This window comes from Electrophorus electricus, chromosome 10 (assembly GCF_013358815.1).
Source record: "Electrophorus electricus isolate fEleEle1 chromosome 10, fEleEle1.pri, whole genome shotgun sequence".
In the NCBI taxonomy this organism is placed as follows: Eukaryota; Metazoa; Chordata; class Actinopteri; order Gymnotiformes; family Gymnotidae; genus Electrophorus; species Electrophorus electricus.
Window position 1 is genome coordinate 250,001 of NC_049544.1, and position 12,500 is coordinate 262,500.

General features: G+C 42.5%; 2 protein-coding genes across 6 annotated transcripts in view; both read right to left on the minus strand.

Moving 5' to 3' along the window:
- The window catches only part of ptpn6 (protein tyrosine phosphatase non-receptor type 6), a 25,390-nt gene extending 16,455 nt beyond the window's left edge, over positions 1–8,935 (minus strand). Inside the window, exons 1-5 of one of the 3 annotated variants that reach the window (XM_035530789.1) lie at positions 8,906–8,935; positions 8,081–8,204; positions 7,278–7,312; positions 6,652–6,774; positions 3,220–3,414 (exon numbers count right to left, since the gene is read on the minus strand). In XM_035530789.1, coding sequence (XP_035386682.1) covers positions 3,220–3,414; positions 6,652–6,774; positions 7,278–7,285 — 326 coding nt within the window. In that variant the 5' untranslated portion in view covers positions 7,286–7,312; positions 8,081–8,204; positions 8,906–8,935. Of the gene's footprint in view, positions 1–3,219; positions 3,415–6,651; positions 6,775–7,277; positions 7,313–7,472; positions 7,565–8,080; positions 8,205–8,662; positions 8,738–8,905 lie in introns of those variants that run through there. The other 2 variants (XM_035530788.1, XM_035530790.1) reach the window with 2 other exon arrangements.
- A 735-nt stretch (positions 8,936–9,670) lies between these two features.
- Positions 9,671–12,500, minus strand: part of chd4b (chromodomain helicase DNA binding protein 4b) — a 26,830-nt gene continuing 24,000 nt past the window's right edge. For all 3 annotated transcript variants that reach the window (XM_035530781.1, XM_035530779.1, XM_035530780.1), the window contains exons 39-40: positions 12,456–12,500; positions 9,671–10,677 (exon numbers count right to left, since the gene is read on the minus strand). The exon at positions 12,456–12,500 is cut by the window's right edge and continues 151 nt beyond it. In XM_035530781.1, the coding sequence (XP_035386674.1) occupies positions 10,502–10,677; positions 12,456–12,500 (221 nt within the window). In that variant the 3' untranslated portion in view covers positions 9,671–10,501. The remainder of the gene's footprint in view (positions 10,678–12,455) is intronic.

The following is a 12,500-nucleotide window of genomic DNA, read 5'->3' on the forward strand; positions in this document are numbered from 1 at the left end:
TTGAATTGGTAAAAGCATAAATTGTATGGCCAGCAGATGTTTTCTGTTCATCTCTACTTTATATGCAACATTAGCTGAACATTGTGGCATTTTCCAATGACTAAAAATGAAAAAGTAAGAAGCAGAGAGAGACAGAGCGAGAGAGAGGGAGAGAGAGAGAGAGAGAGAGAGAGAAGGAGAGGGAGAGAGAGCGAAAGAGAGAGAGAGGGGAGAGAGAGGGGAGAGAGAGGGGGAGAGAGAGTGAGGGAGAGAGAGGGGAGAGAAAGAGAGGGAGAGAAGGAGAGGGAGAGAGAGAGAGAGAGAGAAGGAGAGGGAGAGAGAGAGAGAAATAGAGAGAGAGCGAGAGAGAGGGCAGTTAAAGCAAAATTTGGATGGTCTGGTCACTGTTTGCAAATGTGTCAAAACTGAAGTTTCCAACCACAGAGGAAAAGAAGAAGTCAATGGGACGGATGTGTTTGTGAGAGAGAGATCACACACACAGACACACACGTACACACACACCACCGCACATACAAACATACACAAATTTGCCGACATGTGCTTAATAATGCTATTAGCGTTTAGAATCACTGATAATGAAATATAATGTTCACTGTGTTATAATACAGATAAGTGTTTTATATTTACCTGACACTTTTATCCAAAGCAACTTACATTTATGACTGAGTATAACTTGAGCAATTGAGGGTTAAAGGTCTTTCTCAGGGGCCCAAAAGTGGGGCTTGAACCAGCAACCTTCTGATTACACGTCAAGCACCTTAACCACATAGCTACAAGTGCCCAAATATGTATAAACATGGAGACTTAGCAGGTGCCAACATTACTAAAACCCCAGGCCTCCACATTTTCTACAACCCCAGACGGTCTTCGTCCTGAAGCACAGACCTCCACGCTCTCTACAACCCCAGATGGTCTTTGTCCTGAAGCACAGACCTCCACAGGATCTCTCAACAACCCTCAAAGATGTTTGACTCAACTTTCCACATGCTGCCAACCCAATTTACAGCCAACTTTTCCCGCTGCTGGAGAGGACTCGCACTCATACACCAACAAATATCTCCTTTTAGTGCTTGGATTGGTGATGACAATATGGAAATTAAAGCACATTTATAGTATGGCACCAAAAATAGCTGACTTGTAGATAGACCTCAGATGTGTGTCACTGGTGGGCTGGTTTGAGATTGTGGTTCTATGCGTCTCTGTATAGTATGGCAAAGTGTTAATTGTTCGCTGAAAAACACTGAAAGACCTTTCACATGTTTATGATATTTCACCCTCAATGATTTAGTCTTTGTCAGCAACCATGGTGACACCCTGTGATGGTCTAATGCTCTGACACAGATAACCTAACATCTTTCCTATGCATGTATGGACTGATGTGCTCAGCAATCTGTTTTTGCATATTCATTTTTTTAAATCTTGAGCTAAATGTGACAAGCTGCATTTTACTCAATATGGGGAGATTTTTCATTCTCAGGTATGGGAGTACAAGAGTGACCTCACGGCACAGGTCTGGGAGTGACCTCACAGCACAGGTCTGGGAGCACAGGAGTGACCTCACAGCACAGGTCTGGGAGCACAGGAGTGACTTCACGGCACAGGTCTGGGAGCATAGGAGTGACCTCATTGCACAGGTCTGGGAGCACAGGAGTGACCTCACTGCACTGTGCATGCTTTACAAAAGGTCTCAGTGGACACAGAGACCCAAGGAGAACTCTGCTCTGTTGGATACAGATGTAAGCTGTTTACCCTAGGTTAGAGTGGTCAGCACAAGTAACACCTGGTAGACCCAGTGTGTAACCAGTGCTGAACCTCAGCTGTGTATGTAGGTTCCCTCATTCACTGGTTTGGCATTCTGTAACACACTAATGCCAGTGCAAAGCACATTCTGGTCCCATCATCTCACTGTGAACAGGAAATGAAAGGTTATATATAACCTTCTGATCTGAACATACTGATCTGATATTAAATGTGCTGAAACCAAATCGCAGAGTTGTAACACCAACATATCACTTTACTAAAGCCATTATTTAAATGTTTATTTGTTAAGATCATGGATTTTAACAATTTAGTATTAAACAAGTAAATGAAGATTTTGGCATGTATTTGCAAACAATTATAGCTTCCAATAATTGCTAGATTAGCATTAATTTACGTAAAGCAAATGTCTGTCATTACCATATCTGGACTGTTTGGTCATCAGATAGGAGAGTATCAGAACGTGTCTTGAAGTGGTTGTATGACGTGTGATTGGCTAGGAGAATTTAACAGCTCTGTAAATACAGTGTACAGTGTCATCATCTTCTGACACTGTTGGCCAAATGACGCAACACTCAGCACCTGTTCAGATCATTGTATAGAATGAACGCTATTTCCAGCTCAGACACCATGATGACCTTTCTGCATTCTAACAGTGAAGGCCAATATTCTGTCATGTTCAGAAATGTGGCACGGTGTTCACTTGTGTTGATGTTCTAAGAGGGGACACATGCCTTTCATGAAGGCCTTTCTCAGCACTTACAATAGACCATGTTGTAACCTCATAGCTACTGGGCAACGTGCCATGACTGTAGCTGTTAGAAACAATAGAGAAATTATAAACCATTCAATAGCATAACTGCATATGTACATCCAGAGATATGTTTTATTATTACTATTCATTATTATTATTATTATTATTATTATTATTATTATTATTAATAATAATAATACAAAACAGTTGTACAGTGACCTCAGAGGAGTGCCAGTACTGACTGAACTGAGTTAACCATTCAGAGGAGTGCCAGTACTGACTAAACTGTTAAACCCTTCAGGAGTGCCAGTACTGACTAAACTGAATTAACCATTCAAAAGTGACTGTACTGACTGAGTTCTAGTACATTTGTGAGGTTTAGAACAGATCTGTGAGTGCTGATACAGCTACACACACAAAAACACAAACACACACACACACACACACGTTACACCATGCTCCCTCTGTTGTCCTTGATCCTCTCTCTGCTCCCATGGCCCTGATCTTATCAGTACCTCCTCAGTGGCCTCTCTGGGTGAGGTGTGTCAGGTATGTCTGACCTGAGTCAGGTGTGTCAGTGCTGACACTGTGTCAGTTGTGTCTCTGAGTCAGATGTATGAGGTGTGACTGTCGGGTATGTCAGAGTAGTAACAGCTGCACTACCCCATCAGGCAGGGACAAACGTGTGTGGGTTCAGGTGGGCTTACCTCTCTGTGGTGGGGTCAGAGCAGTTCAAGGGGTATTTGAGGTCAATGATGGTTCCATCCTTGTCTTGCAGAACACCATGGTTTCCTGTATAGTACTCCACCAGCTCGGATAATGTAGCAAACTTCTCCCCCCCATACAGGTCATAGTAATCCCCAGTGTTTTGGATCCTGATGTGCGTCACTGTGTTATCAACTCTGAGTGAGGGAGAGAGGGAGAGAGAGAGAGGAATGAGGAATAATACACCATGTGGTTATGAAACAGCATGTTCTGCTTTCGTCATTAAAACAGAATATATAGTATTTTGTATATTATATATATTATATTACTGTATACAGACCTACATATTATTTAAGAAAATAAGAGCTACAGACCTCAGATGGTTTAATGGGAGGTTTATTATAAGGAACGTTAAATAAATGGAGAAAAAATGGAACTTGTAATTTGAGACAGATGCACTTTAAAGAAAGTACAAATGAACCACTGCTGTAATTTAATAATATAATTGAACTACAGCACTTCAGTGTCTGGCCTGGTGAACTTTACAGTAACAGCAGCACAAACATTGGCCAATCAATTGCTGAAAAGACAAGATCATCATCATCATCATCATTATCATCCATGTCCCAAAAAACCTCCCACTGCAACAGAGCACTGGAGACCCACCTGGACCTCCAACTCTTAAACCTCCAAATCTCCAAACAATGTTCTGTGTAAATGCCTAATGCATTTGTTGTATTGCTGAGTAAACCTTATACTCGGTGTGTAATGTAGATGGGTGAGATCTGCATACAAACTCTCCTGTGTGGCCACAAAACCAGAGAACAACCTTTTAATAAAGAAATGATGCAAGTTTAGTTCACAAAGAACAGATCAGACAAAAGCTCAGTGAGTGAGATGTTCTGGAGGGACGTTGCTCTGCTAGTCCACACCCTGCAGGTGCAGGGCACCACCCAAATGTCACATGTACCACAATTACCATAGAGCAGAAAGGGTTGTTACACCTTCAACCCAAACCACTGTGAATGATTTCTCTAATACTCTAATACTTCTATGTTCACAGAGTTCTGTTTTCACACACATTACACAAGGCCCCTTCTTGACCAGGGGAGAGAGCTGGAAAATGCCTAAAGCATTAATTATGGCCGCTGCCGCAGGAAGCGTACCCCACAGTCATGTAAAGCAGCACAGGTTAAGGTTAGGGGTTAGGGGTTAAAGGTTAGGGTTTAAAGGTTGGGAGTTAGGGGTTAAGGTTAGGGGTTAGGGTTTAAAGGTTAGGGGTTAGGGTTTAAAGGTTGGGAGTTAGGGGTTAAGGTTAGGGGTTAGGGTTTAAAGGTTAGGGGTTAGGGTTTAAAGGTTGGGAGTTAGGGGTTAAGGTTAGGGGTTAGGGGTTAAAGGTTGGGGTTTAGGTCACACTGATTGTAGTGTTAATGTTGCCTCTGTATGAAATGCATCCCTCTCTGAACAACATCTGCAGGGCCTCTCGACACATCAAACACAACCAAATATTTACATTTACAAATACATCAAATGTCGTGAGATGTCAACAAACACTTCAACAAACATATACCACAGAAAACATGTTTCAAACAAGTTTTCAACATCACAGAAAACACATCAAAAACATTTCAACAAACACAACTAAATTTAACACATTCCAACACACATGAAACATCAACAAATATCAACAAAACATCACCGCAAACATATCAAAACAAGTCAACAAACATCACAGCAACAGGCCACTGTAAGCAGATCAACAAACATCTCAAAAAACATGTCACTGTAAACACACAACATTATAAGATTATAAGACTACACTCAGGGGCTGAAAGTTTTCAGTTTGTTTTTGTGCAGATCTAAAAACACTAAAAAAAAACCTGCCAGCACTTTGCACCTTTTCTGATAGAACAAACCTTTTTTTACTCAAGTGTTCCATCTAAGCAGAACTGTAGACAGGCACATGGTGTCATTAGGTACACTATGAAAGTAGAAAACGATTATGTGTGGTGTGCATTGAATGTGCACAGTATGTAGTAGATGTATAGGGTGAAGCGATTATGTGTAATGTTTAGTGTGAGTTAAATATGTCTAGTGTGTGGTGAATGTGTGTAGTGTGTAGTGCATATGTCTAGTGTGTAGTGTGTGGTGAATATGTGTAGTGTGTAGTGAATATGTGTAGTGTGTAGTGTGTGGTGAATATGTGTAGTGTGTAGTGAATATGTCTAGTGTGTAGTGAATATGTGTAGTGTGTAGTGTGTGGTGAATATGTGTAGTGTGTAATGAATATGTCTAGTGTGTAGTGTGTAGTGTGTGGTGAATATGTGTAGTGTGTAGTGAATATGTCTAGTGTGTAGTGTTTAGTGAATATGTGTAGTGTGTAGTGAATATGTCTAGTGTGTAGTGTGTAGTGAATATGTGTAGTGTGTGGTGAATATGTGTAGTGTGTAGTGAATATGTCTAGTGTGTAGTGTGTAGTGTGTGGTGAATATGTGTAGTGTGTAGTGAATATGTGTAGTGTGTAGTGAATATGTCTAGTGTGTAGTGTGTGGTGAATATGTGTAGTGTGTGGTGAATATGTCTAGTGTGTAGTGTGTGGTGAATATGTGTAGTGTGTAGTGAATATGTCTAGTGTGTAGTGTGTGGTGAATATGTGTAGTGTGTAGTGAATATGTCTAGTGTGTAGTGTGTAGTGAATATGTGTAGTGTGTGGTGAATATGTGTAGTGTGTAGTGAATATGTGTAGTGTGTAGTGAATATGTCTAGTGTGTAGTGTGTAGTGAATATGTGTAGTGTGTGGTGAATATGTGTAGTGTGTAGTGAATATGTCTAGTGTGTAGTGTGTGGTGAATATGTGTAGTGTGTAGTGAATATGTGTAGTCTGTGGTGAATATGTGTAGTGTGTATTGAATATGTCTAGTGTGTAGTGTGTAGTGTGTGGTGAATATGTGTAGTGTGTAGTGAATATGTGTAGTGTGTAGTGAATATGTCTAGTGTGTAGTGCGTAGTGTGTGGTGAATATGTGTAGTGTGTAGTGAATATGTCTAGTGTGTAGTGAATATGTCTAGTGTGTAGTGTGTAGTGAATATGTGTAGTGTGTAGTGAATATGTCTAGTGTGTAGTGTGTAGTGAATATGTGTAGTGGGAGATGAAATGCCAAAGTAACTGTTGCAGGACAACAGTAACAAAGGCTCCACCACACAGAAGGAAACTTCCTTTTCCCCCAAACTGCTCCTGTGTGCTCAGATGTCAGGTAAAACAGTGTGTGACAAACTGGTTAAAACTCAGGAATGCAATGACCAACCAAGAGCAGAGCAGTGAAGACAAGCACCTCCACCTCCACCTCCAACCCCCACCTCCACCGCACATGCTGGCATACAGCAGCAGGAGGGTTCGGATTGACAGGTGTGCCTGCACTCCAGGTGAGGCCCTACCTGACAGACAGCGAGAAATCGCCGACATTCTTCTTGCTGGGGCGGGCCAGAAAGCTCCCATGGACGCCGCGAGTCTTCAGAAGGGACTCAGCATCCAGGCCAGATAAGTCTCTGTGGAACCACCTGAAGAAACAGTTCAGCAGAGTCTGAACACACGAAGGGCTCACTGAAGTGGAGACGATTCTGCTTTTGAGTTACAACCCCTCCTTACACACAGGAACTCAAATACCTATACACGCGTGCACATGCAGACAACCATACACACACACACACACACACACACACACACACACACACACACACACACACACTCACACACTTAACCACACCTGTTTGATCTGCAGGTTAAAATACACCCCCTCATAAAAATTGTCTCTCTCTCACCCACACCCACCACACACATTTACTTTTGTCTAAAGTACAAAAATGTTGCTTCTTTAAAGGAAGAATTTCACAATATAAATGGTGCAGACATGTGACAGAAGCAATACTGGAAATAGGAACATGAAGAAAGACAGTAAAATAGAACTGAACTGAATATGGTTGCACCAATACAGCTTCATGAAACTGACCAAACTGAATTGCTAGAAAGAGGGAGAGAGAAAGAAAAGCGACAGGGCACTTACCGAACCATCTCTAGGATGAGGGTTCTCGCTACACTCTGACAACACGAAAGAAGGAAACAAGACGTTACATTAAGTGTGTAAAAAAAACCTGAACACAGTCTGATTGCTCTCTTGTGGCAGGCTCGTCTGAAATGAACAACCAGCTAAGACACACATCCACCCAACTAAAAAGACCTCGGCAGACAGGTGCTGCACCTGCCACTTTCTGGGTCTGCACTCCTGGCTTCCTCCACCTCGACCATCTGGCTCTGTACTCCACCCATCCTGAGCTCCACAGCATGTCTCACACCACCTGATCTTCCTGAGCTAACACTCCTGTTCCACGTTTGTCCATACCACCCCACTGTGTCTCTCACGGTTGTCCCTCTCCAATGTACAAGCTCTCTCTCTTGCCCTCCTTCTCACTCTCCCTTTCATTCTCGTTCTCTCTCACTGTCTCTCTCTCTTTTATGGGTCAAACAAACACACTTACTCTGGCAGCTCTCTGAAAGCAAATTGCAGTTGTCTTCACACTATATATGCACCAAGCATTAATGTCCCTCCCCCCCCCCCCCCCCCCCCCCCCCTCTCTCTTCCTTCCCTTTTGGTGTTTTGTCATATAACTGTGAAAGTGAGAGCAGCTAGCAGACAGTCTGTCGTCTATTCTATGTACTCTCACACATACCCAGACATGGCTAGTCCACTGTAGACCAGCAGGGTGAACACAGCATGACCCTTGTGTTATGAAAGAGAGACCCTGGCGCGGGGGGGGGGGGGGGGGGGGGAGACATTCAAGCTGCTAGTGCAAGTGAAAAAAGAGTTACCGTTAGTGAGGGAGGGTATCGATGCTGCCAGTTCTCTTTATCGTTGTCCTCTTTCACCGTCTGTCCATTTTCTCTGTGTCTGTCTCTCTGTCCACCTTGGTTTGCAGTGCTGGTGGGGCTGCACCTTTAAAGGACATAAAGTTCAGGTCTAAACTTCACTTCCTTATTTTTGTTGCTTTTATGTCTTCTGTAGCATGCAGATAGACACTGTGCATGCGCACACACTTGGAAAAGGTTGAGCATCACTGCATATGTTAGGAAAATGTTGTGTTGCTCGTTTTTTTCCACAACTGCTGCTTTGTGTATTACACAATACGTACAAAACTTCAAATCCCACAATGCAAAGCAACATGAAATTTCTAAAGAAATGAAGGGAAATTATCAATGCATTCCTCTATTAACACACTGAATTAAATCAGTTACATGTATCTGTGTAGAAATACACATTTCTACAGACAGAAAAAGTCCCAAAGATTGATGATAAAAGCTTGCTGTTCTTCTCTGTACTCATTTGCATTAAGCCTCCAAACGTTAAACATATTTGAATTGCAAAAGACATGCTACTAAACAAGGCCTACTTACTCATTAATTTGAATATTTGTCAAAACAGATAACACTTCCATGCATCAGCCACATACAGTGGTATGTGCGTTTGGGCGAGGGAAAGTCAATCATAGGAACAAAGACCAGGTGCAGGAAGACAGTACATATATAGTAAATATATAGAAGGTGCACGTGTGGACGTCACATTAAAGAGAAATACTATGACAGATTACCAAGGGAATTAGTACATGGAAAGAGGAAGGAGGGGTGGCAGGTACTCACCCATCCACAGCCAGCGCTGGGGGCTGGATGTGTGCTCTTAATCCACCTACAGTATAGGAATGACCTATAAATGTCTTGAGAGGACAGGACCAGCCCATGGGGGGGACAGGGAGGGACCTGACGGTCATAAGGCGTCTTTGCAGACCACTCGTCCTGACTATGCAGCCAAACTATGGGTGCGATAACTTATCTGATGGTGTGATTATGCTTCTCCACCCTGTAATTTTGTTAAATTGCTGTTTTGTCTGAGGGCCAGATCCTCTTCCCGGTCAAACCCCCCCCCCCACCGACACACACACACAAACACACACACACACACACACACCCACACACCCCTCTCCTGTTGTCTTTGCTGGATCTGGACTTCACATGGAGCAGGGCAGTTTATACTAACCCCGTAACTCTTTAATCCCAAACCCTAAATTTTTAAGCCCCTAACTCCTTAAACCCAAACAACTAACATTTCAATCCCCTATCCTCTCAACCTGCTAACCCTTTAACTCTCTAAACTTAATCCTAACCCCAAACCCTAACCTTATGGAGAGACTGTGAGAGAATGAATGAATGAATAAATAAATAATCCAGACATCCATTTCATTACCTTTTTATTGTATGTAGATCTCAAAAAAACAGAAAGAATATAAACAATATGTTATATATATATATATATATATATATATATATATATATATATATATATATATATATATATATATATATATATATATGTATGTATATATGTATATATGTATATATGTATGTATGTATGTATGTGTGTGTGTGTGTGTGTGTGTGTGTGTGTGTGTGTGTATATAAACAATACCAGGGTAACAACAATAATTACAAAGTGAGCTAAACAAATGGTTTTAAACTGTAAAAGTGGACAGAATTTGTTGAAACGCATCCTTTGGGTGTTTTTTGGGCTTTCGGGTACTTTGAGTGACATCATCCAAGGAACCAATCATTAATGAGAAAGGGAGCACATGTGTGGGCTTGTCAGGTGGAGAACAATGGAACTCTTTACACACTGCTCACACACCTGCAGTCTTGGAGTGAAGTGTTTGTACAGTCACATTCGGGTGTGTGTGGATCCAGACATCCAGACACAAGGCTCAAGCAGCTACAAATTGTGTTGTGAAATATCTCTACAACACTGCAACATTTGAGAAGGTCAGGGTCAGGGTTGGGGTCAGGGTCGGGGTGACGTTCTCCACAGCAGAGGGGAGCGTTACAACCGTACAAACAGGAAGAAGCAGTTAGACTAGCATGAGAACATCACGACATGGGAGGAGAAGGTGGGTGACCTGAGCAGGGCAGACACACCGCAGTGAGAAAAGCCCACACAGGACAGAGTGATCCCAGCACCTCTCAGCACGGGGCACTAGAGACACTGTAAAGTCTGAGGTCTGGAAAGAAAATTGTTAGCAAGGGAGACTAGATTACAGTGGAGGCTCTTCTCTCTCCCTCTCTCTCCGCAGAGGTGGCGGGGTTCGTAGCCCAGGGTCACATGACCCGGTATGGGGGTGTGACTGAGGGAAGCTAGTCTGAATCAGGAAAGGGCTTAACGAGAGGTTGGGGTCAAAGGTCAGCTGAGAGTCAACGGGGCGCCTGGTTTGGCGTGACCTCTGGCCCACGACTGGCCAATCGGCTCAGAATGCTCCGCTCCGACATCTGCAGACGCACAGCAACTGGCGGTATCCGGGCAATGGTTGCTGGGAGACGTGTGACATCAGCCTTCATGTCACTGAGCAACTCTTCCAGTTGTTTAAGGACTGAAAGAAACAGAGAGAGAGGAAAAGATAAAGAGAGAGAGAGAGAGAGAGGAAAAGAAATAGAGAGAAAGAGAGAAGTTAAACAGAGAGAGGAAAAGAAACAGAGTGAGAGAGAAAGGTTAGAGAGGAAAAGATAAACAGAGAGAGAGGGGAAAGATAAACAGATAGAGAGGAAAAGTTAAACAGAGAGAGGAAAAGATAGAGAGAGAGAGAAAGGAAATGATCAACAGAGAGAGGTACAGAGGTATAAGTGTGTGTAGTTGTGTAGTGCTGTGTTAGAGGTATAACTGTGTGTAGTTGTGCTGTGTTAGAGGTATAAGTGTGTGTAGTTGTGCTGTGTTAGAGGTATAACTGTGTAGTTGTGCTGTTAGAGGTATAACTGTGTGTAGTTGTGTAGCGCTGTGTTAGAGGTATAACTGTGTGTAGTTGTGCTGTGTTAGAGGTATAACTGTGTGTAGTTGTGCTGTGTTAGAGGTATAACTGTAGTTGTGCTGTTAGAGGTATAACTGTGTAGTTGTGTAATGCTGTGTTAGAGGTATAAGTGTGTGTAGTTGTGCTGTGTTGGAGGTATAAGTGTGTGTAGTTATGCTGTGTTAGAGATATAACTGTAGTTGTGCTGTGTTAGAGGTATAACTATGTAGTTGTGCTGTGTTAGAGGTATAACTATGTAGTTGTGCTGTGTTAGAGGCATAACTATGTAGTTGTTCTGTGTTAGAGGTACAACTATGTAGTTGTGTTGTGTTAGAGGTATAACTGTATGTAGTTGTGCTCTGTTAGAGGTATAACTGTATGTAGTTGTGTAGTGCTGTGTTAGAGGTATAAGTGTGTGTAGTTGTGCTGTGTTAGAAGTATAACTGTGTAGATGTATTTTCTAGGGTCGTGTAGTGTTGTAGAGTTGTGTAGTGTTGTAGAGTTGTGTAGTATTGTATTTACATTACATTTACATTTACGGAATTTATCAGATGCTCTTATCCAGAGCAACTTACAAATGTGCTTTGTCATTTGCTTATGGAATACATCCTAGCCAGTACAGTAGGCGTAAAGTTGTACAATGGTATAGAGTTGTGTAGTGGTGTCGTAGAGGTATGAGAAAGGGATAACAGTGCGTAGTTGTGCTGTATTAGATGTATAACTGTGTAGCTGTGTAGTTGTGTAGTGTGGTAGAGTTGTGTAGTGTGGTAGAGTTGTGTAGTGGTGTAGAGTTGTGTAGTGGTGTCATAGAGTTGTGTAGTGTGGTAGAGTTATGTAGTGGTGTTGTAGAGTTGTGTAGTGGTGTAGAGTTGTGTAGTGGTGTCGTAGAGTTGTGTAGTGTGGTAAAGTTGTGTGGTGGTGTTGTAGAGTTGTGTAGTGTGGTAGAGTTGTGTAGTGTTGTAGAGTTGTGTAGTGTCGTGGAGCTGTGTAGTATAGTAGAGTTGTGGTATAGTGTCAGAGTTGTGTAGTGGTGTCGTAGAGTTGTGTAGTGTTGTCATACAGCCGTGTAGTGTGGTAGAGTTGTGTAGTGGTGTCGTAGAGTTGTGTAGTGTGGTAGAGTTGTGTGGTGGTGTTGTAGAGTTGTGTAGTGTGGTAGAGTTGTGTGGTGGTGTTGTGTAGTGTTGTAGAGTTGTGTAGTGTCGTGGAGCTGTGTAGTATAGTAGAGTTGTGGTATAGTGTCAGAGTTGTGTAGTGGTGTCGTAGAGTTGTGTAGTGTTGTCGTACAGCCGTGTAGTGTGGTAGAGTTGTGTAGTGGTGTCGTAGAGTTGTGGTGTAGTGTTGTAGAGTTGTTTAGTGTCATTGTGTACCTTTGTGCAGCACTGCGTTGGCTGGTTTATTTCCTGACATGGATT